Genomic DNA, 26599 nt, shown 5'->3' with positions numbered 1-26599 from the left:
ATCTGCGGATCAGTTCAGAGACGCTATTTCTCTCTGTACAATTTCTCTCACACTTGTTCCACAGGCAGGTTTATCAGAAACAATCTATGGGCACCACAGGATGGAGTCACTGCAGCATCTTTAGTGAAATAAATAGACAGTCAAATCACCGGTAACAATTAAAATCTACAAATAGTCCCAATGCGGCAGGTGGGTATAACATCTGGCTACCAAAAAACCAGACAGAACACATGAAAAACTAAACTTAAAACTGCACTTGTAAATACACACGGATATTTCTTTGAAAGGAACAAGTGTCACTGGTCAGTAAGAAATGCTTCCTTTCACCAGTAGTGTTTTCCCTGAGAATCTAATTATTTAGAATAAAGGCATAAAATGAAAAAAATGTGCTTTCTTCCACTGAACTTTGCTTTTGGGACATACAGATTTAGTTCCTTATGACTGTAAGAAATGAAGCACTGTTTTAAATAATTACTGATTATTTATACAACCAGGAAAATGAACAAACTCTGTTTTCATATGACTTTATGACTTGGAACTAATCAAACCCACAGAATAAACAAACACAGGGTCTTTGGGGGGGGAGGTGGTGTAGGGGGGGGGTGTGTGTGTGTGTGTACACAAGAGATCTGGCCAGGGACTATAGTGCAGAGGAATAAAATTTAAGATTATACAACATCCAGTGTAACGTTTTTTTAATTCAGTTTATTAAATATTGCTTTTTGGGGACATGTTTACAACAAGCCCAAATAAATTGTTTAAGGATTCAAAGCAGTCATATTAAAATACAGCTTCAATATAAAGTTTGTCACAGTTTTACAGTATTCAAAAATGACAGACCTGCCTTAAAAAAAGACTATTACACCAAAACATAAGAAAAACAGAAAAACAAACAAGTTTGGCATTTTCATAATCTTTATAGTATAAAACAGAATATTAAATCTATTACCAGCAAGCTGATACTTCAATCTATTACCTAGTCTGAAGTGTCTCCCGTTAAAACACACTATACAACAGCACTATACAAAAGTCGTGGTGATAATCATTTGATGAAAGTGCATCCCTGAAAGTTTGCCAGTTTATTATAGTTAGCTCTTAAAAAAAAAAAAGGTAAAATTAAAATGTCCTCTTTTAACTGAAGGCTTTACTATATATAATTTTTTTTTTTTTTTTTTTTTTGCTGTTTTGTCTCTTTCAGCCTTGTTTTAAAAGTGTCTAGGGACGCCCACCAGGGGGCAGCGTAAGATTAACCATCAAATCACGAACGGCTGCAAATATTGTGCATTCACCTGGAACAGGGAAAAAAGAGAGGTTAGCATCGCTCCCCGCTCCCCGCGCCGACTCCCACCGCGCCGCCAACACGGCTACGACCCCCGCAGCAGCAGGCAGGGGTGGGCCACACGCCACCACCGCCGCTCGGCAATCCCAGCTGCGCCTCCAAGGACTTTGGGATTCGTTCATGATTTGAACGGAAGTAGCTCCGGCTTTCCCAACAGGACCGCTCTCGTTGGTCATGGAATTGCCAAGCAGCGCTTAAGCTTCTAATTGCTTTTGAGTGTTGGGTCGGATCTCTACCAGAATTTAACGTACGCGGCCCTGCAGTCCGAATTTTTTCTGTACGTCATTAATTAAAAGCGCTACATCTTATAAAGAACAAAACCCCACTTGATCCCAAGTTCTGTTTGTATTGATGAAGAGCAGAAACGAAACATTTCAAAAGACTCAAGTCTGAAACAGCTGGAGGATGTTTTCTGTCCTAAGCCTAGTTTTGGAAATGTTTCTAATTCCAAGACTGGGCAAAAGTCAGAAATCTGCTTGTTTCAACCAAATTGCTCTGGCTCTACCCCTGCCATCTCAACTGCAAAATAAAATGCAGAGCAAATGGATCTTTGTTTCAAACAGCTGAGTTCTAATACAGAGAGGGGAAACCAGCCACAGCTGTCTCGAGTTTTGAATACCGGCATTTTTTGACAAAAACCACACACACATTCTGAAATAGCTTAAAAAAGTTAAAACCAACAGAATCAAAAGGGTTTAACTGAAATAACAGGAAGTGAAGCATTAGGTAGCTGTGACTTTCATCTACTGTTTCCTGGTAAGAGAACACAATTAATAGCCACTATCGTACCTTGGTCACTGTGGGCTGAATTTTTCCTGAATTTTTCAAGAAACATCAATTAGAAGACATTGAATTCTGTCGCTGAAGGAGCAACAGTGCGAGCAAAGAGATAAGAGCAGAGCCTGTTGGGATGCATTCATCCTAACTGCCAAACTTGGGATTCTCAAGGTTATTTTTGGCGAGTCATTATCACATCAAAGCTACAAGTCTGAGCTAAATACCAGCCACTGTATCACTGAAAATCAGACACTGAAAAATGCTTAGTCGTGAAATGCTTTAAGAAATATCACAGTCCCTTGAGCAACTTTTAAGGGTCACCTCCAGCATCTGTAGGGACTTTTCACTTCCTTACCAGATTGATGTCCACTACATAATGCAGATTGTAGACTTACAGCTCAGGTTTAACCTCGTTATTCCAGGGCATTGATTCCATCTCAGTTCATGTAACTATTTCCCCAAAATAATATATTTTTTCCCATAGAGGCATAGGTAAAGTGATCTCGGAAAGACAGCGTACTCACAATGAGTCAGCATTTTACTGTTAAACACAGAAGAATGTGTTTGTCCACAGATCTGAAAAGAAAACTCTTCCAGAAGAACTTACTTTTCAGGCACTACCATTTTATTAAAAGGAAAATTAAGCTGAATACAAAATACTTCCTCACAAGGGAGAAAGGTAAAAAAGATACAGCCAAAACGAGGCAACACTGATTACGGGTTACAATGAAAGTGCCAGTAATATCATACGTGCATGATGGGAAGCCCTGGTCCTTTCTGACTGAAACAGTGAAAAATTCGCTTAACCAAGCAAATTGCAATTAGTGCAGCAGAGGAGCTAACACAGGCAGGAAAATCCCGGCTACAGCACAATAGCATCAGAAGAGAAAGGATATGCACCTGGGATCTCCCATGAACTGCTGTTGTAAAAGAAGTCTCCCAACTATCTACTTTCATCTGTTGGCTCTCGTATCACCTTTCAATGGCAAAGAAAAGAAGGTATCTTGTTCTCTTTCATCAGATATAATAACGTGAGTTTTGACAGTAAGAACACAGGAAATTGCATTTCAAGTGTTTCAGGGAAGATCCTACTTTGGCTAGGCGGTGGTGGAAAAAAATAATTAAATAAAATCCATACAGACTCGTTCTTTCTTTTAGAAGTCAGAGGAAAGACTACTGGACATTTCCTCTGCTCCGCTAGCTACAGTCGTCTTTGCCTGAATAAGGTCCTGCATGGGGCCACAAGCTCTTTTTATATGCATTTTTTTCCTTGTCTGTGCTCTGCTCCCTGTACCACATCCCTAAACTACTTCAAAATTTGTGTGACACACAAAAATCGTCTATCCTGATCTATCTAACAATCATCAGAAGACATCTCACCTGGGATACTCAAAAGCAGCTTTGACAATTACTCCCTATGCTGCAGTATTTTGCAGAGAGTTTACCTTAAAACACAACTTAGTGCAATAACAAACAGCAAAACAAGTATCTACCCTTCCCCACGAGGGGAACTCAGTGGGGAAGCACCTTCCAAAAGAAACACCTGAAGTTTAGTTAACGTACCTTGAAATAAAAGTGCTATACAAACAACAGTTCTGTACCGCATACAGAACTTACAGGCAACCCCACATGGCCTCAAAGCTATTCTCTCTTCTGTTTACCTACACTATTACTATATGTTCAACAGAAAATGCATGTTAATTTAAATCTCATCACAATTTTCAGAAATGTAAGCAGATCCACACCAATTTAAGATAAACATTGCTCATGTTCTAGCAATCGAAATAAACCATCAAGCATAGTTAAAATTACTGTATAACAACGAGATGAATGATTATACAGAATAGAAGTAGAATTCATCCTCCAGATCCACAACTTCAATCTATTTACTGGGTTACTGGAAAAAAGCTTTGTTCTTCATCATGTAACTACAGCAGACCTGAAAGTTATTGTTCTTATGAGCCATCTGCGTATTAGGACCCCAAACCTCTGCTTACAGACCACATGCTGCCCAAAGAACCTGCTACGCTGTTCAACGTTTCAGATATTAAAAAAATGAATAAATAAAAAGCATGACAAACAAGAGGGAAAGCAAAGCACAACGTTGCTCACGGTGCACTACCTACGGGCCAATCAACATTCAGAACGACCTACTTAGCTCAGACACTTCACAGCACGTTTGGTGGGCAGAGCTGTATGCGCCTCTGTTAGTGTACACACTGACAAAGGAGTATACAATCACTACAATTACTTTTTAATCATTCACAGCACGCGGACAAGTTCTGAAAACTATTTTAACATCCCTTTATATTCTACTGTTAAGCTCAATAACTTCATAATTATCCATGAAAACTGACACTTGACCATAGCATATTTCTTATGACTCATTCTGGGCCCGCTTGTTAAAAAGTGTGACTCCTGCTATATAGCAGGAGTTGGGCCAACAAGAGGTGCATACTGTCACTCGGGCAGAACAGCGACATACAGCCTGAATCATCAGTGTAACCTTCTGCTGTGCTGCCAGTACTTGCTATTAAGTTATGTATTGCCTGTCACACAAGAAGTTTGCGATCACTAAAGGAGTATGATAGAAACCAAGAAGAATTCAGACTTAAGAGAGGTTTAGTTTTACACTGGAGATTTGTCACAGATGTCTGGGTGAAGAGAATATATCTACTGGACATGTACAGTACCTGGTCGTGGTGAATTCAGTTCAGCAAACCTCTTTAGAATATTGCTAACCATCATTGGAGCGGCAACAGAAGAGTTCTGCTGCCTGGGAATGTCAGCCTGTTGCGTTGTACCCGAAGCCATATCATAAATAATAGGGACAATAATACTAACAGCTTCCTGCGGAACTGTTGTTTTCTGTGTTAGCTGGAGCTGTGGGAAAAAACAAAAAGTGTGTTAAACTGAATGACTCTGTACTTCAGCGCAACTTCCGATACAGTTAAACACTCTAGGCCTAAAGACAGCGTGTACTTCCACCCCCTCAGTTTTCAAACATCAGTTCTGTAACAGAGAAGTTATCAATCAGGTGTAGGCTATTTTCTTCTCAAAAGCACCCTACAGTGAGCATTACCTCAGAGACTACACGGACAGAGATTTGTTCTAAACATCTGACTCCCACTATCCTTTCTCAGCACCACTAATGGTGTATCACTTAATCTAGCTGCTAAGTGCCTCAAAGAAGAACAAAACACACAGAGGTTGAGCATTCCAAGATACCCGCAGCCCAGAGGGAACTGAAGTTTATATATTGTCAATATCTCTCCAAGAACACAAAACATGAAGAGTTGCTGTGCTTTTATAGGAGGCAGAATAGGAATACTAACTGAACTCATTACAAAAGAGATGCATGAAAATCTGGGCTTCCAAATGGCACAACATTTTTAGCTATTACAGTTGTCAGATATAGCATGCTTATGTTTTGCTACTAACCCATGATGATTTCAAAGACATGCAGCCCACAAAATTTTAAAACAGATAACTCTACTTACAAAAAACAACATTTTGGATTTCAGCACAACAGCAGGTGTTCCTGGAGGCGCAATTGGCGGTGCACTGGGAGGAATTGTTAAACAAAACTGCACATTCCATTTCAGCTGACTTGCCTGATCAGGGAACTGTTTACAAAAAGCAGCACAGAGAAAGAACAGCAAAGGTCTCGTGTCAGTGACATACATGACTATGAACTAGGGAAGCATTAGAAAGTAGAGTGTGCCTCTGCAGCTAAACTTGCAGGTTTAGCATAAGTCAGAATACCTCTGAAAGAATTAAGCACAGGGTAAACAAGAACACGATCAGAAAGATTCCATCCAGCCTATGCATGTGCCTATTGTGCAGTAATGTGTCTGCAGTTTCTCAAAATCATCAGTTTAAAGGAGAAATTTTGGGAGTTTCCAGAAAGGCTAGTAGTAAAATGAAAACTTCTTTAACACTAAATAATCTATATATAAATTTAGAGTAATTTATGTGTTTACAGATGAAGATACAGCACCTTTGTTTTAAAAATATAATAACTGAAGTTGGGTGAACTAAATAGAATGGTTAACTTACCAGCTCAAGTTTCATGATGTGTACGCAGTCCCTGAGGATATGCGTTGGAGCCCCTAGTAATTTTGTGAAGGCTATTAGGGTGTTTGCTTTAAAAGGTGGTCCTGCAACCTAGAGAAAGACATTATTTAGATGACAGCTGTATCATTTAATATGGTAACCAGCATGCACAGCTGTTAATTTTATATCTTGCAGCCCTTACATATGCCAATGAAAGTCAGCAGTACCACTCAAAACACCTCTACAGATTAAAAGCAACGCAGAAAAATTTAAACATCAACAATTTGAGTACATACCCTTGTTTCAAAGAACTTCTCCAAAACTTGTAACTCCTCCGATTTCCATTGTCCTGTATTTTCCGGTGTTACTTTCAGTTGCAAGGTCTGGTTGGTTTTGGGATTGAGAGCAACCCTGCACTTCAGTGCCTCCGTCTTAAACATAATTACACCTGGTTCATTGGAGTTTATTAACTGTAGCTGCATAAAAACAAGTATCACATTCAATGAGTCATTCGTTAAATAGCATGAACACACACACACATTCACTCCCAAGACTGTAGTGACCAACCTGCCCTCTCTCCAGAAAGAAACACATGATATTTGTATACAGGCAAAATTGCCTTGAGAACGAAGCTTATGCAAGATTTGGCTTCGTTCTCTGTCACAGAATCAATGCCAAAGAAGTGAAAAGGCGCACAATGTCTGTCCCAAACCCTAAAGCAACATTCATGACTGAGAAGTTCAGTTATTGTCAACTAGTAACTAATTTCTGGGGCACTCCTGCTAAGTAGTGGCATTCACAGGAACCCTGTGGCTGTTCCAGTTAACTCCCAATGAACATGCTAAACTCACAGAAGCCAAGGCACTTGAAAGTCTGATCATAGTCTTTCTACCATATCAGTAATCAAATTTCACTGGATCTAACACAGCATTTCCACTTCCAATTTGCGAAGAAAAGATGTGGAGCTAAATGCTTTTTCTAAATTTTGACACTTTAGACAGCAAGACTCGGAAGTATATCACAAGTCCAACAGCAAATACTTATTATATTTGAAGCATTTCAGTTTGTGTCCAATTTGAAAGACACGGAGTACAGAAGCACAAAAAAGAACAGTTGTGAAGTCATACTCACAGATCAATATGAAAACAACCTAAGCCATACCGTTTCCTGTTGTATGATCCTCTGAAGATGCCTCCTCATAATAACTGATCCAAGGAATCGCTCGAGAGGAGAGCAAAGATAGCTGCCAGCTAGTCCTGGCACAAGCCCAGGGGTAGGAGAGGGCAACAGCAGAATATTCAAGGCACTGTGGGTGAGGATTGTAGGTATGGATGCAGCCCAAGAGCGCTGAGGTAGTTTACGAGGTGGAGGCATGCTAGTCGGCATTGCTTGGGAACCTATTGATACGGAAAAAGTACTTGCAGTAAGGAAGTGTTTAAGCTGAAATGTAAGCTATGTGTTCATTTTATTTGCTGTCACTAAATAAGCAACGAGTTCTCTGAGCCAAAGCTTAATCCTTATTTAAGAATTTGGCTGCCTACTGATAGACAACAGATAGACAAAGTCAAAGAACTACAAGTTTCGACCCTCCACTCATGCAAAGACTCTCAGTAACATTAAAATCCTATTCCCTTTTCCTGCAGCATGCCAGCAGATAGCAGGTTTGTACAACAAACTCAATGAGATGTAAAGATGGCTAAATCAGTCGTGCAAGAGCAGCATTACAACTCTGTGATGCGAAAAGTTAGTATTTGGGTAGGCAAATACGCCTATCATTGCTTTCATATTAGATAATTTTCTCGGTCGCAGAGCTCAATAGTTTAAGACTAGTTTCTGCAGTGCAACAAGAGGTATCAATCCTGCTGAAGTTTATGCTGTATGATTTAACTAGTCTTCCAATTTGTTATAGAAGATTTGAACTAAGACAGAATAAAGGCTTCATTTCCTTAGATATTTTACTGCACGAGGCCGGTGAGGACTGGCTGACAGACAAAACTACCAAAGAGAACAGAACTAGAAATGTTAAACATGAGTGTTTCACAGCCATAACACTGATAAAGAAGCCTACTTGTTCCAGCTCGTGGGGAATGAGAGGCATCTGGGACAGGTGAATGAAGGGAAGGGTTGGCTGGTGACATTCCAGGCATCCGTGCTGCTGGTGATGGACCAGAGACCTGGGGAGATCCTGGCCAGTTCCCTGCACGCTGACTGGGTGACATCATGGTGTATGGTGAGCTTGGGTCTAGAGTACCTACAGATGTTACAAGACCGTTGTTATTTTTTTAAAAAACGTACAAGGTTTTCTAATCTAGAAATCTAAAAAAGTCTTCCCAAAATTTGTAAAGCATGAAAATGTCTGCAAGCTTTTACACTACATTTTACAACCATACAGAAAACATAATGGGGCAGAGGGGGGAATCAAGGTACAGAATCAAGGGTTTTCTGGCTGTATTTCTTAAAGAGTAAAATAAAATTGAACATTAAGGCAAATCACCATGTTTAACATGTAACGGGGTCTAAACTAAAAAGAGCTCTTGACTATAGACTTGGACTTCTGCCACTCCTTAGCAAATGAAGGCCTCAGCTGGACTGTTCCTCATCTAACTCAGTATCTTGCAGTTATCTCTGCAAAAGTATCTTTGGTTTTGTATTCCGCTATAAAGACTGATGTGAACAAGCATCTTAAACTGTCTGTTGTATATTTATCTCACTTTATTCATCTTGACAGTTAAACTGGTGTGCTAAAACTACAGTCTGAGCTGTTAATTTATTGTGATCTATGGAATGGTTTCCAACACACTGTGATTACAACAAACAATTGTTTTGGCAGCTTTCCAAAAAAACTTAATAAAGGAAACAACCAAAAGGCATGTTGTTCGCATACAGGTATGTCAAACCAGCAAGACTGAAAACATTTTCAAATTTTAAGTATTTTAATTTCTAACCCGTTCCAGTTATTTTTCCAGGAAAAGTAAGCAGTGAAAATACATTAACTAATCTAATAAGAGACAATGCTCATTAAAAGCTGCAGCCATCGCTCTGCTATAAGATCACATGGAATTTCCCCACATTAGTAAGCAGGAAAGAGTGACTGATAGTTAATTTTTAAAACATTAGGAACACCTCAACATGCCATGCAGCTACTTTTGACTACTGTTAAGAGTTACATCTGCATGTATGAAAACAGCTACTTAAGCCAACTACAAACCACAAATTTTTCTTAATTAACTTAGGTCTGCTCTGGAAGACTTAATTTCAAAAAGCAAATGTGCTCTCTCTCTCTCACTATACATACACCTGCCAGTAAAGAACTCACCATGTGGGCTGGCAAAGTTAGCTGTTTGTCCTATTGTGATTCCAAGAGAGGAAGGTGAAGGAGTTGGACCAAAGGATGCTGGTGATGGTGCTCTTAAAGCTCCGCTAGGTGAGCTCGCGGCATGCAAATTTCCTAATCAAAGACATCACATCACTCAACATACACATTTCCCATTCTCCTGTTACCACTTTTTCTATCAATCAAACTGCTACAGCTATCTCCTTTTTATGGAGACAGTAAACAAGACTCATGAGAATTTTTTTTTGCATTCAAAGGCTTTATTTCATACATTCCCTTTTCTCCTTTAATTCTCTTCCCCATTCCCTGGGGGTGGGTGAGGGTGAGCGAGCGGCTGTGTGGAGTTTAGTTGCCGGCCAGCCTAAACCACGACAGTCTTATTTTCCAGATTGATTCACCACACAGAGGAAACTTTCCAAGATATTTGGCTTGAAGAACGGCATTTCCCCCCTGCCCAGCCCCTTCCCAGATTTCAATAATTTCAGCTGTTGTGTTGTAACAGCTGTGAGCAGAATGCAGAGCTTTTGTGATGAAAAGCTTTTCTGAAGAAACAGGTATTTAAATTAACAGATTCTAATCTGAGCAAGTTGCAAGCCCTATGAATGAGACAGTCCCAAATATTACACAGCTAAAGATGACAGCTTCACTGACTGTGTTGGGTTTTTTTTTAGCTTCAAAACATACTTTCCAAAACATGCATGGCAGGACTTTGCTTTGCTGTTTTTCCACAATATAAGGTGCATTCTCTTGGCTAACTTGGAGCTAAACACAGCTCAAACGACAGAAAAACCATGCATGCACAAAGAGCTCTGTGTCAATTTTTCCAGCACACGATTAGCAGGCAAACTCTCAGCCATCTTACCTGGTGACTGTGTGTGCATCATAGATGGAGATGGTGTCACCGTGTTGTGATAGGACGTGGGTGGTGAAGTAAGAGGATACGCTCCCGATGCTCCCGCCTGTTTTGCAAATGGCTGAAATTGTCAACACAGGACAGTGAAAATTTCTGATCGTTTTCTACTAAAACTGAAGTTAAGTATGTGCAGGAGAATACTAATAGTGCCCACCTATGAAACCTTATAGGTCCATCAACATAATTGTTTGATTCTCTGTATCACTTTGTTCAGTCCTCGCTATTTTTTTCAGTGACTCTTTGCAGTTTCTCCTCATGACCTAACTCTGCACCTCATTCCTTTTTATCTGCCACCTTATAACTGCGAAGCCTCCTGACTCTCCCTCCCATCTTTTATCTTAAACAGTTGTATTCCCTCCCTCAGTCTTTTGCTTTTAAGGTAGCAAGTCTCATGTGACCTTCCAAAGCTGCTGTTCATATGCTATGGGCTGTTTACACTGGAATGAAAAATGGCAAAATAAATTAATATGTTTTGCCTCAAGAGGAATTCCACAGTAGAGCAGTTTTATAGTCTCCCCCTTTCCGTTTTTTACTGCTAATCCTTTTAAACCTAAGTTCTTAGAAACCTACAGTTGTGGAAGGCAATAAACATTTCTTATTTTGCCTGGAGGTTACCTGTTGTTGTGGTTGCTGCGGTGGCTGCTGGGGTTGAAGCTGCGATATCAAAGAATCCATCATGTCTCCTCCAATAGGAGAAGGTGGGTTATCGTCTTCATTTACCGATCGTCTTCGTGCATCCTGATTGCTGTCAACAAACATGTTCAGGAATGTCTGTGGAAAAATCAGTTTTGTTAGCAGTTCCTCCATTTACATTTTATTACATAAATGAGCACAGTTATTTGCTAAGCTTTAATACTATCTTTATCAGCTACAGCATGTAAGAAACAGGCAGGTCTCTAGAACTAACTAGTAGTGGGCATTCATTGTATACAGTAAGAATAGTTTGCAAAACGTACCAATTCATAAACAGAGCTTCTCAGTGGATATTTAAGCTTAATTTCCTTCTTCTTTTTACAAAGGAGTCTTGCATTGCCACCAAACAAGAAACCTTGCTCATTAACAGGAAATATCTCTAGTTAATTGAAATGCTAACATTTTTCTTTTTTCCTTAAAAATAAGGTAAAGCCCACACCTGGAACTAGCTGTTCCAGAACAACTCATTAGTATCTGGAACGTACTAGGCTGTTGTATCACACCTACAACTGCCCTGTTTGGGTAAGAATGCCCAGGTTAACTCTTCCACAGCATTCTCTTGTACCCAGAGGAATTTGCCAGCCCTCTTGAATTACTTCCTCCTTTGCCGTCCCAGTTTCCTTCTCTTACACTTTTCCACTGGTATCTACAATTCTCTTCCTCTTCCCATTAGCGTTCCATTTAGAATTCGTGAAAGAGGTAGATGTTCAGGATCAGCTAAATGCAGTACCAGAGAATCAGTGTTCAGCTGCAATTGTCAGAAGGAAAAATTATCAAACTATCCTGTTTCACAATGGGTGCCACTTTCCAGTATTTCAGTATAACTAGCACTGGTACAAGCTGCCCTCAGCTAAGGTATTCTGTCAGATTGTGCAGAGATTCATTTTTCAGGAAGAGCAAACTAGCATTGTATTCGGAAGCAGAGCCACAGGCTCCTGCCACACACTGATGGAATCTGTTTTAAAGAGAAGTTTCTGTCTAGATTCATCTGACACGGGGCATTTCTTCATCTGCAACATATGAGCACTGTCCTGCCACACAACATAGTTTGTAAGGAGCAGTTGTTGTTAATCCTGGAGAACACATTTAGCCTGGTCACAAAACTTCAGCAAGTTTTAACAAAAAGACGCCTGAAGTAGCCTCTATGTTACCTTATTACATAGACAGGAAAAAAAACCCTGGAACTTCATGATAGTTTTCATAAAGGAAAGGTTTTAATTCAAACTAATTAACAAGTCTACTTATAAACCAGAAAATTCTGTGCTCAAAATTTTGGAAGGATCGCAGCTCTTCACAAAAAGTCACAAAACTCTTCACCTCAGATCCATACTTCAAGTTAGAAGCTCACTTGTTTACAAAATGCCAGAAAACAGAGAAACAGTCACCTTCAATCCAGGTGCAGGGTAAAAACCTTCAACTATTTTGCTGTTGTCAAAGAGACTGTACGCCCCATCACGTATCGCCACAACACCACGACTCCGGCAGTAGATGTCAATGCAGTACATATTCCTAAAAGCCAGCCTGATGTGCGTGGGTGACTGCGGCAGGATTGAGAAACACTGATAGGCAGTGTTGGTGCGTTGAGTCAGACCCAGCATGGGCACAGTTGGAAGTTTGTTGATGGCATTTAATGGAGCCTGAGTGTCAAACAAAACCTGAAAGAGAACAGATATTGAGAGACTGGGTAGCTTACCTTCAAGCAAAGGTCAGACAAAACGGGGCATAGGGGGGATATAATCTTCCCCAAGCCGCCTTCTGCCAATGAGATCCATAAACAATCGTAAGACACACACATGTAATTTTGAAGACAACAGTTTAATCAGAATTCAGCTCTTAATTATCTTGCTCTGTTCTTGAGAGTTGTTTTTAAAATGTTACCTGTAACAACTGCACCACATTTGGTGTTTTATTAAACATCTCCTGGAGCTGGTGCAGAATCGTGTTGTGACAGTTACTGCAACCTGAGTTTGGGCCAACAGTTCCCAGTGAAATATGGAACTTCTGGAGTATGGAGTTCCACTGAATGCTGATCTGCAACGTCAAGAACATAAAATGGTCTTGGAAACTAGAACAACTACAAGGTTATAACAAGAAAGCTGGTCTGCATTAATATTTTTTGCCAGTTTTCACCAAACCTCAACAGATTCCTCTTACCTTCCTTAAAAGTTGCTGAGGTTGTGGGGAAAAAAAAAAAAAAGCTCTGTTAGCTTTAACACCCATTTAGCTATCTGGATTGTTGGCAACCACAAAACTGAGGAATTATTTTAGCAAGTTAATCAAAAAGAAAAAAGCCTTTCCTGCCAAAGGTGAGACAGAGAAAATTAAACTCCAGAGATTCATGCTGTAGAGAACTGATTAATGAGTTACTGGAGGTGGACTGGTTTTCCCAGTCATATCACACAAAAACGAGAACTGGACATGCTAACATGTACGGAAGTGACATGCAAAATCCACACTGCTACTCTTGCTACTTATTAACTGTCCCAATAAAATGCACATAGAAATACTCTTAAAAATTCAGCTTAGAACATGAACACAAAACCCTTCCATGAAGTAAATTTCAAGTACATCATCTACTTTGCATCAGTTCCACACAAAAATATATTCTTAGTCTGTACTAAATGTTCACTTACTTCCTCCTCTACCTTGCATTTAAGGTAAGGGAGTGAGCAAGTACTCAGTCAGTTTTCAAAGTATTTAAGCTGTAAATTCAAATACTACCGAGTAAGCTAAAGTTCTGAACAAGGGAACAGCACTGCTACAAAATAACTAAGGACTATTTGAAAGCACAGAACTGCATTTAAAATTTTGTTAAAGAGTCCTTTATTCTGAGGCAGGATTAGGCACTCAGCTTACATATATCCATATATTCCAGCACAGCAGTGACTAGTAGCAACACTTACCGTCAGTTTGTCAGATAAAGGCTGCCACAACAGCTTTCATCAATCAGGAGCACACAACTGTCCCTCCCAGAATTTAAAGCATCTTACACAAATTCTCAAAAATTCTGAACATCTAGTAACCTAGCAAATTAGCAATCTGGCACCCTCTATTTCTTTTTTTTTTTTTTTTTTTCCTACATTCATCAATATTAATTCCACAATAATATAATACAAGGAAATATTTTGTAGCACAATTCTGAGACTCTAAGCCTACCCATACTGTTTTCAAACATACATTTTAAGTGGACTTAGGAGTTACTTACTGAGCTCCCCTTGGTAGTTCCATAACAAAGGATAAGTTTTCGGTAATTGTAGATACGAACTTCTGAAAAAATGTTTAAGTGGTTGGGTATGTCTTCGAAGAGAGGAGGGAAAAGAGTTACAGTGAGAAAACCATAGTAATCTGTAAACACATAATTTTAACAAAAAGGAGGTGATTTCTGTACCTGGTAAGGATCGTGCAAACTCCAGGACACATTCATACAGTCGAGCAATACTGTTCCAGTCATTAAGGAACATCTCAACAACTTTGCGACCTCCAACTGGTTCAGATAACTGGTTTTCATATGTCAGGTAAACATGTCGGGTTGGTCCTGTAGAGTTAGAAGATGGTAAATACTGATTAAATTAGTGATTCCTAAACTGTGGTTTACAGACTATGACTGAACTGTGGCAAGTGACCAGGAAGCATATTTAAATAATGAAAGTACATCAACTCAGCAGTCAAAGTTTGATTCAAGTTTCGACTGGGACAGTTAGCTTTTCTTTTTAGCAGCAAGAATAGCTCTGTGTTCTGGATTTAGTCTGAGATTTGTTATGAGAAGAATGCTGATAGCACACTGATGTTTATAGTTGGCACTGAGACCTCAAGGACCTTTCAGCTTCCCATGTTTTGCCAGTGTGCAGAAGCACAACAGGCTGGGGGGAGCATGGCTGGGGCAAAGGGCCCACAACTCCCCTTACGATTTGAACTTAGATTTAGGATTGAGGGCCAAACTGGCCAAAGGAGTATTCCATATCATGCTGCATCATGCTCAGCATATAGATGAGGGTTGATCAGGAAGTGGGGATCTCTCTTCTGAGAACTCTTGGTTTCTCGGACTTGTCCCCCTCTCTCTCTCTCCCCTCCTCTCCCTTTTTAGGCCTCTCGCTCGTCTGGGACTGTGGTGTCAGGACTTAGCTGTTTTGGGATCACTTGCCGGGACAGGATAGGTGTTGGTCACCGAGTGGTGAGCAATTACATTGAGCATCACTTGTTTGTATATATTATTATAATATTATATATACATATTTATATATTATTATTTTAATCACTATTACTTTGAATTTTTTATTATTAAATTGTTCTTATCTCAACCCACCAGTCTCCTTCCCTTTCCCCTTTAATTCTCTTCCGCACCCTGTGGGTGGGGTGAGGGAGGGTGAGAAAGCAGCTACATAGTGTTTGGTTACCCACTGGGTTAAACCACAACACACCAGAACATGAGAACTACTGGAACAGACAATGTAAAACACAAAAACAAAATTCACCAGTCTTCCTAAATAAAACTTACCTTGCTCCCTGGATGAAGTGCTATTAAGTGGACAGTTTGCAAATACCAGCTCAGCCACCCATGTGCGATTATTTCTACCTTGTAATCGGAAAGTGCAATCAAGAAGAGATCGGTCCAGAGCCTTCTGTGTTTCCTCGTTTACGCCTTTACAGGGGGGAATTCTATTAATGAAAAAAAAAAACGATTTCAGTTATATATAGTACAGTTTCAAAACTAAAAATACTACCTTCTAACATTTCCTGAAGGACTTCCAAGTCTCAACATGAAAGAATGAACAAATCAACAGCAAAGATAGCTGGACTGCACAGCGAGATATCCTACTCCTCTTCAAGGACTACAGTAAGTTTGTTACCAAAGCATTCTGAGTTAAGACCAATATTTTTATATGGATTCAACACCTGCAAATTACAAACTGTTAAGGGATCGGTTGAACTGCCCTGATCTGGTGAAAGAGCACACCAATATAAAGCTTTTATACAGAGAAACAAGCCAAAAAAGATGAAAATAATAAGTTCTGTGGCAACCTGAATTCATAAGTCAGTTCGCCTTCTAGAACAAGCTCACTCTAAATGCAACAAACAACCTGGCAGTTACCTTAGTACCCGCTAATTCATTCATATCTCAGTGTGAGAATTGATTAAACAAAGCTTAAGTAAAAACATGACAAAGTTTTTCAAATCCCTTGAGAGTCTATCCAGAAATTTCATGTACCACCCTTAACTTCAGCTCACAAGTTCTCAGTACTTTTCTGCTCATATGCAAAGTTAAAAAGGTAGGTCCTGATGTATGTAGAGACTGATGCCTTTATATCCCTGTACATTTCTGCAGCATAAAAGAAGTTAAGAAGGTTTTACTCTAGGAAGTGTCTCTGAGGTAGGGGTTTTTGATGTTTTAAACTGATATGATCTAGTTTACTTCATAACACAATACAAAGTTTAACTGGTGAAAAACTGGATGGACTGCCAGGTAGAAAGCGCTCTGCTCAACAGTTGCAGGTCCAATTAGCAGCTGGTTGTGGCTGGCATTCCTCAAGGTTAACACAGAAGTCAATACTATTTAACAGTATCAATAACCTATGTGATGCAAAGGAATAGCAAGTTTGCAGATGACACCAAATTGAAGGGAGCACTTAACATGCTACAGGACAGGGCTGCCATTCAGAGATACCTCAGTTGGCCCGAGGAATGAGTTAACAGGAACCTCATGAAGTTCAAGGAAAACAAATGCAAAGTCCTGCACTTGGGCCTGGATAACCTCAAGCAACAGCACAGAGTGGGGAGTGACTGGCTGCGTAGCAGCTCTGCAGAAAAAACTTGGGAGAGACTGAACAGGAGTCAGCAGCATGTCCTTGCAGCAATGACAGACTGCTGCATCCTGGGCTGTATTAGCCAGGCAATCAAGTGATGACTATCCTCTAGTCGGCACTTGAGATCGCTGTGCCCAGGGAGAACACAAAAATCCTTGGAGATTGGAAAATGCAACTCAGTAGTCCCGCTTTGAGCACAAGGATGGACCAGACAACCTCCACAGGTCCCTTCTACTCTTAAATTACTGTATGCTTCTCAGATAGTTTTCTACCATGCAATTGTCTTTTCTGGGATTCCTTGCATTCTGCTCTGCAGTATCACATAATGGTAATCATCAAATAACATATGGAGTATGTAGGCCTCTGATCTAAAATTGCAATTACATGTCCATGAATCATCACCATATCTTCCTTGGCATTGCCTGGATTTAAGGATTGTGGACTGTCAGACTGTTTTCAGAGCTTCCCAGTTTAGGCTAATGAAGGAAACAAATCATAGTTGGCTCTGTATCTACTCTTATTTTCCTCTTTCTCCAGCATTGCTTCACATGAAAGCACAAGACACACGATAATTAAAAAAGAAACAAACAAACAAACAAAAAAAAACAAAACAAAAGATCTCTCCCCACTCCAATATTTTTAGTGTTACTCTCCAAACAATCTTTTTTTTTCTCTCAAGTGTATGCACAGTAATAAAACGAAACACATGAGTGTATCCTCTTACTTTAATAAACGTATTGCATGGCTGAAGCCATCTCCTTCTACTTGTACTCCTTGGTGAGGAATGTCCATATTAGATAACTAGGAATGAACAAGAAAATTGTTATCTCAAGCAAAAAGTCTAGCAAAATAACTATAAGTTTTTCAAGGATTTTTTTTTCCCCTAAGGGTGACAGATGTTTCACATCCTCAAGCACTGGAAAGCCAAAAAACAGTCTGTGCAAATCTGGTATGAAGTTGTGTTCCACTCCCTCCCACAAGTGTCTCTCTCATCCTCTCATTTACCCTTTTCCCTCAACTTCTCAAGCTTTGCAGTGCCTGGTATTAGAGAACCAGCTCTAACAAGACTAGACTGACAGGGGAACTCCAAAGTGAACACATGACCACAAGTTTGTAGAATAGTTGCCTCTAGACAAGAGAATCAGGAATAGTAGAGGGGAAGAAGGAAACAAAATATTTTTAGTACATACCTCCATACGAAGCCCTATAAATGGCATATTTGTATCACACATGGCTACAATATGAGCTAGCACTTTATTGAAGGCACACATTTCTCCCGACCGTTTTGGTTTCTTAGGTTCTATGGAACATGGATCACCAGATAACTAGAATTAAAATAAAGACAAATGTACTTGCACATTTGGAGCAAACGTTTTGAAAATATGTCCGAGAATAATCTAATTCATCCACGTTTTAAATGAATCACACCCTGAGCACAAACTCCCGAAAGGTTCTGGTCCACTCCAGGACTGAAGCAATTCAGTTAAAGTAATTTTATAATCACCTCCTTCCTTAAACACTACTTACGTATCACTAAGCCACGTCAGTCTTACCCCAAGAAATAACTCTTATCAGGACCTGCAAGTCTTTCAAAGACTACATCTGGATGGCACAAAGCATAGTGTGCAGATACCAGTGCTCTGTGTATGCAAGCTACGCTAGCTACCTCAGCACAGTGCTCTGCCTTGGCTCTTCAGAACAGCTGAGAAGGCCCGGGATGAATTAAAAGACAACTGTTGCAAAATACTTCCTCAACACCTCCCTAGGGAAGTAGCCCAGAGAACCAAGCCACAATACAAGTAAGACATCAGCGATGTTCTGTTCTAATCTAAGCTAATCTAATTTTTGAAACAACCCTACTGGTATTGATGCTCAGAATATGTGTTTAGCTTTCACGCTTTGTAACTAGCCCCATGGCTTTTGAAGAACATACCTTGCGCTTGACACCACTTTTCATTTGTTTCCCGCTTTTTGTGTCTAGTACCAACTCTTCAATGTTTGGTTTGAACTGCTGTAGCAAAAGTGCAGTAGCAGGGCTGTCATCTCCTTCAGCATAGCTCACAGATAGAAAATGGTACTTGTACTCTAGTTCTGTGGGGTTGCCAGGAACATCAAACATCTCTACAACCTGTATTTAAACAAAACAACAAATTGAGAAGACCCTCAAGTTAAGAACATGTCTACATCAGCTCCTGTCCTCTCCCCCTCAAGGAAAAGACATTAGTCTTTTTCAAGACATCAACACTGCGGCTAGAAAAGGGATCCAAGAAAAGGGAGACTAAACTTTCAGGAAATATAAAGAGAATGGGAAAGTTGCTCAGTAATAAAGCTTTATGTTCTTTCCTCTCTATAAGCCTGACTGGTGAACAAACCCACTGAATGAGAGAAGAGAGACAGGAGAGCCAAGGGCTACATCAGTCACTTAGTTCCTAATGTTAGAGTTAACAGTATAACAAACAAACTGTCTGCTATATCCATGACTGGGAACAAAAGATAGAAGCGTTTTTCAGTTACTTACAATGTAGTACTGTGGAAGGCGAGTGAGTTTGATAAACAATTTGTGTTTGGAAAGGCTTCCCACTGGATGGCTAGCATAATTAGCTAGTTGAAGAGTTTCACTGCTCACTGTAGGCAGATGTTTTATAGACTGTTTGCAACGCTGCTGTCCAAGCCAGAACCTTGCAGTGAAATAAAGGTATTAGTACCCTGAGACTGTTTTACATTATTCTAGTATACTGCTGTTTAGAGCACTAGCGTCAAATTAAGAGTCAGTCATATTCTAAGACAATGTCTATCATTGCTGCACAAGTTATATACAGAAAATCAAACAGAAAAAACTGTGAGTATCTATTTTCTTATTGGTATCTTCACATACTGTCTTCAGCTTGACTAATGGACAGTTGTTAAGGTAAGAAGAAAAGCCCTGAAATTATTCGCTGAAGGAATAAATGAATGAATTTTTATACACCACAATATGAAATTACAATATAAAAAAAGAAGGGACAAATGAAAAAAAACATGCAGATTACAGTTACTTTACAACTAGGAATCTTCAATTATTTTTTGGTATATAAAAGAAAATCTTTGCTTCCATATGCTGGTAAACAATACAGTTAACAAGTCATCAAAGCTGGATGCCACTATGGATTATGTTATAAACAAACTCATTCACCTGGATAAGTTTGGACATGAAGAATTGCATGCAAGGCATCAACTTTATTCTAATGTTTGGAATTAAACTTCACCCTATTCCAACAGATTTTGGCTATAGTGGCAAGGTCAGAAAGCTTAGCTAGGATTGAAAAGGGCACAGAAATGTGTGACTTGGTTTTTCAGTCAAAACTTCCAGGGAAAACAGCAGCGGAGAGCATGGATACTCAGCAACTCTCCATCACGACACACCATGTTTATTCTCGTAGCTACATGTTGGATGTAGTTCTCCTAAAAGACATTTTGTGGGACTGCCTAGCTTCCTCAAAAACTGCAGCACTACCCAAGCCATTATCTCCAGTACATTATTTATAACAAAGGGAGGTTGATTAGTTTCTCCAGGGTGCCAGTGCTTCATGTGTTATCATGCTTCTTTTAGAAGCAAAATTTCTCAAATAGAGTTTTCACCCTGCAATTAGCTAAGAGTACTGGGAATTTCCAAAATGACAGAGCAGGTGGATCTTAGTTGTTATGCAGATGCAAACTGTGTTTGTATTATTTGCTACAACCTCTTATGGGAGCCAAATGTATCTTGTGCTTAAATCTCAGGACTTTATGGAAGGAAGATTAGAGGTTTAAACCAGCAAGGGCTGAAATGTTAGAAGATAAACAGGTATTATTTAAATCATTCTAGGCCACTTTCGGGTTTTTTCCTCAGCTTTGAGAGAAGGGAGATCGTTCTTGCTGAGAAACAAGCAGAGTTCAGCTGTGGAAACAGAGTGGAATAAAGGAGATAAAAAATGAACACGAACACAAAATGAGATCCTCAGGAATCAAGCGGTCTGCTAGTGAGTTCAAGTGAAAAGACTTCATGCAGAGTGTGCGCATAGTGATGCATGAGGCTACGTGTAAGGGGGCAGACTAAAGGAGGACTATGGAATCAACTCAAAGCAGAATTTCCTCCACCTGTTTAGAAGAGATGGCAAAGGTTGCTTAGAACAGTGAGAAAGTACATCCCCTACTGTGGTAAAACACAAAGCCATGCAAGTGTGATCATACAAAATACAAACATAGTGATTCATTCATTCTATGCAAACTGAGTTAATCATTCAAGTCACTTACTTGAGCTGCTGGAGCCAAGGAACGATACGCTTCATATCATCATTAACAGACTTTTCTATGTCATCAAGTGTCAGTTGATCTGCAATAACATTTGGTGAGTGAATGGTTTTAACACCTGCTCTTCAAACAAAATTTTGATCTTTTAATGAAAGTGGCTTATCTAATTTAACAAACAATTAATCACAGAATCATAGAACAGCCCAGGTTGGAAGGGACCTCAAAAGATCATCTGGTCAAACCTTTTGTGGGAAAAGGAGCCTAGATGAGATTGTCTAACACCCTGTCCAATTACATCTTGAAAACTTCCAGCGAGGGGGACTCCACCACATCCCAGGTGGGTTGTTCTAGTGATTGACTGTTTTCACTGTAAAAAATTTCTTTCTTATATTGAGATGAAACCTCTGCTGGTGCAACTTGTAACTGTTGTCCCCTGTCTTCTCCATGTGGCTCATTGTGAAGAGAGAGATTAAGATACACAATAGATCCATAATGCTTGTAAAACCACAGCAATATGTTATTAGGCAAATAAACGAAAAGAACCCACTTTCCTTCTTTTCTTAAGTAATCTGAAGTCTGAAGTTAAGACTTGAACAGTAACTCAAGATGTATAAGTTCACATAACACAATTCTCAATCAGGTCCATATGAGATGACCTCATCCATTAGCAGCACAACCCAGGAATCATGAGTCACAAAGAATATGCATTGCAATGATGCCTAACGTTTAGTTGTCCTCTTAAAATATACGTAACTGAACTGTGACTCTTAAGCACAAAGATTCACTTCTCCATTCCTCAAACTCAAAAACCTAGATGATAACCCAAGTGTGGTGTTGATCTGCATTATAGTTATTTACTTACAGAACTTCGCAGATTTGACAGAATTGTTCACATGAAATTACCTCATAATGCAGGATTGTTGCAAGATATTAAACACAACCTGGTTTTGCACCTACTTACCAACACCATATAGCATCAGTTGAAACATTCCAGAGTGGAGATCAACAAACACATGCAGGCACTCTGATCGACCACATGGTTCCAAAATTGGAATTACAAGAGTTGGAAGAGCCGTCTCAATGAATGCTAAACAAAAATGGATGTTAATAATTTGACACAAAATTCAAGCTCATCATATTAAAACTTAGCCCATTATAATCACAAAATCTGTTTGTTTTTACAGAAGCAGTCTTCCCTTGCACATTATTACACTGTTAACATAAAGGTATGTTATGTTATATAAGAACTTCCCTGTGAAAAGAGTGCTAGTAACAAACCAGTGAGAAAAGACAGACCAAATCTGAAGATTATTAATCCTTGAATATCTTTTAACTCACTGCTTCACAATTATAAACTCAATTCAAATTCCAATAGTTTCAACAACAGTTTAAGCAAAGTCCCATCCAAAGCTAGCTCAAGACAGTGAAGGATTTGCTTTGAATTCTGAACTTGTACAAGTTTTACAGTAGAACACTTTTAACCCTTCAATCCAGACTATAATGGTCTACCAGCTTTATCTATTATAATGCATTTAGAGTGTGGTTTAAGCCAGCTGGCCTGTATGAGTATTTTACGACCATTTTTACAACTATTAATGCAGAATAATTTAAAGCTAAGTCTTGTTCATTCTGAACACATCTCCCTTTATTTTTTCATATTTTTATTTAAATTAATGAAAATAAGAAATACCAAGTAAAAAGGAACCCATTCCTAGGCATAAACAAAAATTAACTTGAAAGAAACTTCAGTAGAAAACACATACAATTGTCATTAACATTGTAGTTCTTAAGAATGGCTTTCAGCTCCTGGAGTTTTTGATGAGATCTTGCATGGACGCTGTCTATTAGGAGTTTTTCTATTGATAGGTGGTCAATCTGTAAAAAAGGAATGTACTTGAGTAAATTCAAATTTTATGTGTAGAGTCTATGCATTAGCACACTGGAACAAAGCTACTTAAAACCATCACATCAAAAGAATTTGCTTAGAACTGTGGTGAATCGAATGAACTATTGAGTATTTGGATCACTATGAAATACAACAAACTAACCTAAGATTCTGTCTGTGCAGCAGGCAGTGGGAGGGTTTTTGAGAGAAGACTAGAAGAAAATGTAAAAGAAAAGAAGTTTCACAAACTATGCTATTACAACGCCCTGTGAAGACCTACAAACCACAAAATCCTCCAAAGCAACACTCTATTAGAATATGGTTGCCTCTACACAAACACATACGTAGCTGTAGCAAGAAATACTACACACTAGTTTTAGTCCTGCTAATGGGGTAACAAAGCAGTTAGTGTAGATGCAGTGGTTGACAGGGAATATGAGGAACCTCACTGAACCCAGGAGTATCTAGAGGCTTGTTGCACTGCCAGTACTGAAGCTTATGTCACCATTTATATTAACTAATGCTTACTTGTGTAACCTAAACTAAAGGATTTGCATTTATAGCCATTCATAGAATCATAGAATGGTTAGGGTTGGGAGGGACCTCAAAGATCATCTAGTTTCAATCTCCCTGCCATGGGCAGGGACACCCTCCGCTACACCAGGTTGCTTCAAGCCTCATCCAACCCGGCCTTGAACACTTCCAGAGATGGGGCATCCACAACTTCTCTGGGCAACCTGTTCCAGTGCTTCACCACTCTCATTGTAAAAAATTTCTTCCTTATATCTAATCTAAATCTGCCCTCTTTCAGTTTAAAGCCATTGCCCCTTGTCTTATCACTATATACCCTTGTTAAGACCCCCTCTCCAGCTTTCCTGGCTGCAAGTGTACATTGCCAGCTCATGTTGAGCTTCTCATCCACCAGCACTCCCAAGTCCTTTTCCTCAGGGCTGCTCTCAATCCATTCTCCGCCCAGCCTGTACTTGTGCTTGGGATTGCCCCGACCCACGTGCAGGATCTTGCACTTGGCCTTGTTGAACTTCATGAGGTTCTCACAGGCCCACCTCTCCAGCCTGTCAAGGTCCCTCCAGATGGCATCTCTTCCTTCCAGCGTGTCCACAACACCACACAGCTTGGCACCATCTGCAAACTTGCTGAGGGTGCACTCAATCCCACTGTCCATGTCACCGGCAAAGATGTTAAATAGCACTGGCCCCAGTACTGACCCCTGAGGAACACCACTCGTCACCAGCCTCCACTTGGACATCAAGCCGTTGACCACAACTCTTTGAGTGCGACCATCCAGCCAATTCCTTATCCACTGAGTGGTCCATCCATCAAAACCATGTCTTTCCAGTTTAGAGACAAGGATGTCGTGTGGGACAGTATCAAATGCTTTGGATAAGTCCAGGTAGACGATGTCGGTTGCTTTTCCCCTATCCATCAATGCTGTAACCTCATCATAGAAGGTCACCGAATTAGTCAGGCAGGATTTGCTCTTAGTGAAGCCATGTTAGCTGTCACCAATCACCTCCTTATTTTCCGTGTGCCTTAGCATAGTCGCCAGGAGGATCTGCTCCATGATCTTGCCGGGCACAGAGGTGAGACTGACTGGCCTGTAGTTCCCTGGGTCTTCTTTTTTCCCCTTTTTAAAGATGGGGGCTATGTTTCCCCTCTTCCAGTCATTGGGAACTTCACCAGATTGCCACGACTTCTGAAATATGATGGATAGTGGCTTAGCAACTTCATCCACCAGTTCCCTCAGGACCCGCGGATGCACCTCATCAGGTCCCATGGACTTGTGCACCTTCATATCGCAGTCATATTATTTACATATTTTGTATAAGCAAAGCTACAGATTACTGCAAAACCTTTTTCTAGTTAACCTCACGTTGCTTTGGAAACTGTTCAAGGTGAATTAAACCCAAATTCTGTTCTAGCATGAGAGAGAAATAGAGAAGACATTTACACCAGAACAAAATTATATAGAATTTCAGTACATGCCTTCATATATACCAGAATGACTGTCTGTCCTGGTTTTGGCTGCGATAGGGTTAGTCTTCTTAGTAGCTAGAATAGTGCTGTGCTTTGGATTTAGTATGAGGAGAATGTTGATAACACACTGATGCTTTTAGTTGCTGCTAAGAAATCAAGGACTTTTTAACTTTCCATGCTTTGCTAGCGTGCAGGTGCACAAGGAGCTGGGAGGGAACATAGCCACAGCAACTGATCCAAATTGGCCAATGGGATATTCCATATCACGGAACGTTCTAGTCAATATATAAATGAGGGTTGGCCAAGAAGTGCTCTCTCTGTCTTCTGGGATTATAGTTTTGGGAAGTGCTCTCTTCCAGGATCGCTAGCCAGCGACGGGCTGGGCATTGGTCAGCAAATGGTAAGCAACTGCCCTGTGCATCATTTGTTTGTATATTCTATTATTATTAATTTTATTTCAATTACTAAACTATTCTTATCTCAATCCATGAGTCTCCTCACCTTTACCTCTCCGATTCTCTGCCCTGTTCCCTTGGCGGGGGGGAGGGTGAGCAAGCAGCTTCATGTTTAGTTGATGGCCAGGTTAAAACCACGACACCTTCCTCTAAAGACTAGTGTTCCAAAACAAGGCCTTAAAAATCAAATGTTTATCCATTCACAAAAGCATTTCAACTGAGCAGGTGCTATGAGTGAAACCTTCCTCACAAACAAGTGACTACAGGTTCTATAGCTACATCCAATTTTCAGTAGGTTAATGTATAATAACCTGCTTAGACAAACATATTTGTCCATGCCACTGTTTTATATAATATCTTAAATAAACAGAAACATAGTGTACTATCTACGTCATTCAGCTGAGATCATTTTTCAAACACTGGAAGAGCAGTGCATATACCATAGCAGACAAATATTCTAAGTTCTGAGCAAGTAGTTATAAAGAGAGTCAGCATTAACTTCGATAAATCTCAAATTTACAGTGGCCTCATATCTTAATCTACAGTCTGTAGACCTGATTCAGTGAGCTTAGATTGCATCAGCTCTCATGGAACTTCAACAGATGTTCTAGACAAAGCACCTTTTCCTGGATTTAGGCATAAATACAGTTTCTTCACTACATTAACTGTATATTTAGTAGCCTAAATATGTTAATTTAGGCTATTGAATGGGTCAATTTAGCATGTATTTACTATACTAATAGTAGAATTTCTACTCCAGAAATAGAGTAGAAGGCTACTGCGCTCCACTAAGTTTCCCACATTCCTCTCTTGCCCAAACATATGAAGTCACAGAATCACAGAATGTTAGGGATTGAAATGGACCTCAAAGGATCATCTAGTCCAATCCCCCTGCTGGAGCAGGACCACCTAGATCAGATCACACAAGAACACGTCCAGGCGGGTTTTGAACATCTCCAGAGAAGGAGACTCCACAACCTCTCCGGGCAGCCTGTTCCAGTGTTCTGTTACCCTTACTGGGAAGAAGTTCTTCCTCATATTTAAGCGGAACCTCCTGTGTTCCAGCTTATATCCACTGACAT

General features: G+C 39.9%; 1 protein-coding gene across 1 annotated transcript in view; it reads right to left on the bottom strand.

The window, feature by feature from the left end:
• Positions 1 to 705: 705 nt before the first annotated feature.
• The window catches only part of MED14 (mediator complex subunit 14), a 42581-nt gene continuing 16687 nt past the window's right edge, over positions 706 to 26599 (bottom strand). Inside the window, exons 10-31 of the mRNA XM_086618569.1 lie at positions 22946 to 23057; positions 22144 to 22269; positions 21186 to 21264; positions 19432 to 19591; positions 18847 to 19041; positions 18104 to 18238; positions 17638 to 17714; positions 15608 to 15768; positions 14501 to 14647; positions 14318 to 14409; positions 12991 to 13143; positions 12498 to 12767; positions 11035 to 11190; positions 10369 to 10480; positions 9489 to 9620; positions 8241 to 8423; positions 7334 to 7569; positions 6469 to 6648; positions 6176 to 6283; positions 5617 to 5742; positions 4810 to 4999; positions 706 to 1289 (exon numbers count right to left, since the gene is read on the bottom strand). Of these exons, the coding sequence (XP_086474695.1) occupies positions 1216 to 1289; positions 4810 to 4999; positions 5617 to 5742; positions 6176 to 6283; positions 6469 to 6648; positions 7334 to 7569; positions 8241 to 8423; positions 9489 to 9620; positions 10369 to 10480; positions 11035 to 11190; positions 12498 to 12767; positions 12991 to 13143; positions 14318 to 14409; positions 14501 to 14647; positions 15608 to 15768; positions 17638 to 17714; positions 18104 to 18238; positions 18847 to 19041; positions 19432 to 19591; positions 21186 to 21264; positions 22144 to 22269; positions 22946 to 23057 (3204 nt within the window). The 3' untranslated portion in view covers positions 706 to 1215. The remainder of the gene's footprint in view (positions 1290 to 4809; positions 5000 to 5616; positions 5743 to 6175; positions 6284 to 6468; positions 6649 to 7333; positions 7570 to 8240; positions 8424 to 9488; positions 9621 to 10368; positions 10481 to 11034; positions 11191 to 12497; positions 12768 to 12990; positions 13144 to 14317; positions 14410 to 14500; positions 14648 to 15607; positions 15769 to 17637; positions 17715 to 18103; positions 18239 to 18846; positions 19042 to 19431; positions 19592 to 21185; positions 21265 to 22143; positions 22270 to 22945; positions 23058 to 26599) is intronic.

This window comes from Tauraco erythrolophus, chromosome 1, assembly GCF_009769465.1.
Source record: "Tauraco erythrolophus isolate bTauEry1 chromosome 1, bTauEry1.pri, whole genome shotgun sequence".
NCBI lineage: Eukaryota > Metazoa > Chordata > Aves > Musophagiformes > Musophagidae > Tauraco > Tauraco erythrolophus.
This window is presented reverse-complemented; position numbering and strand designations above follow the sequence as displayed.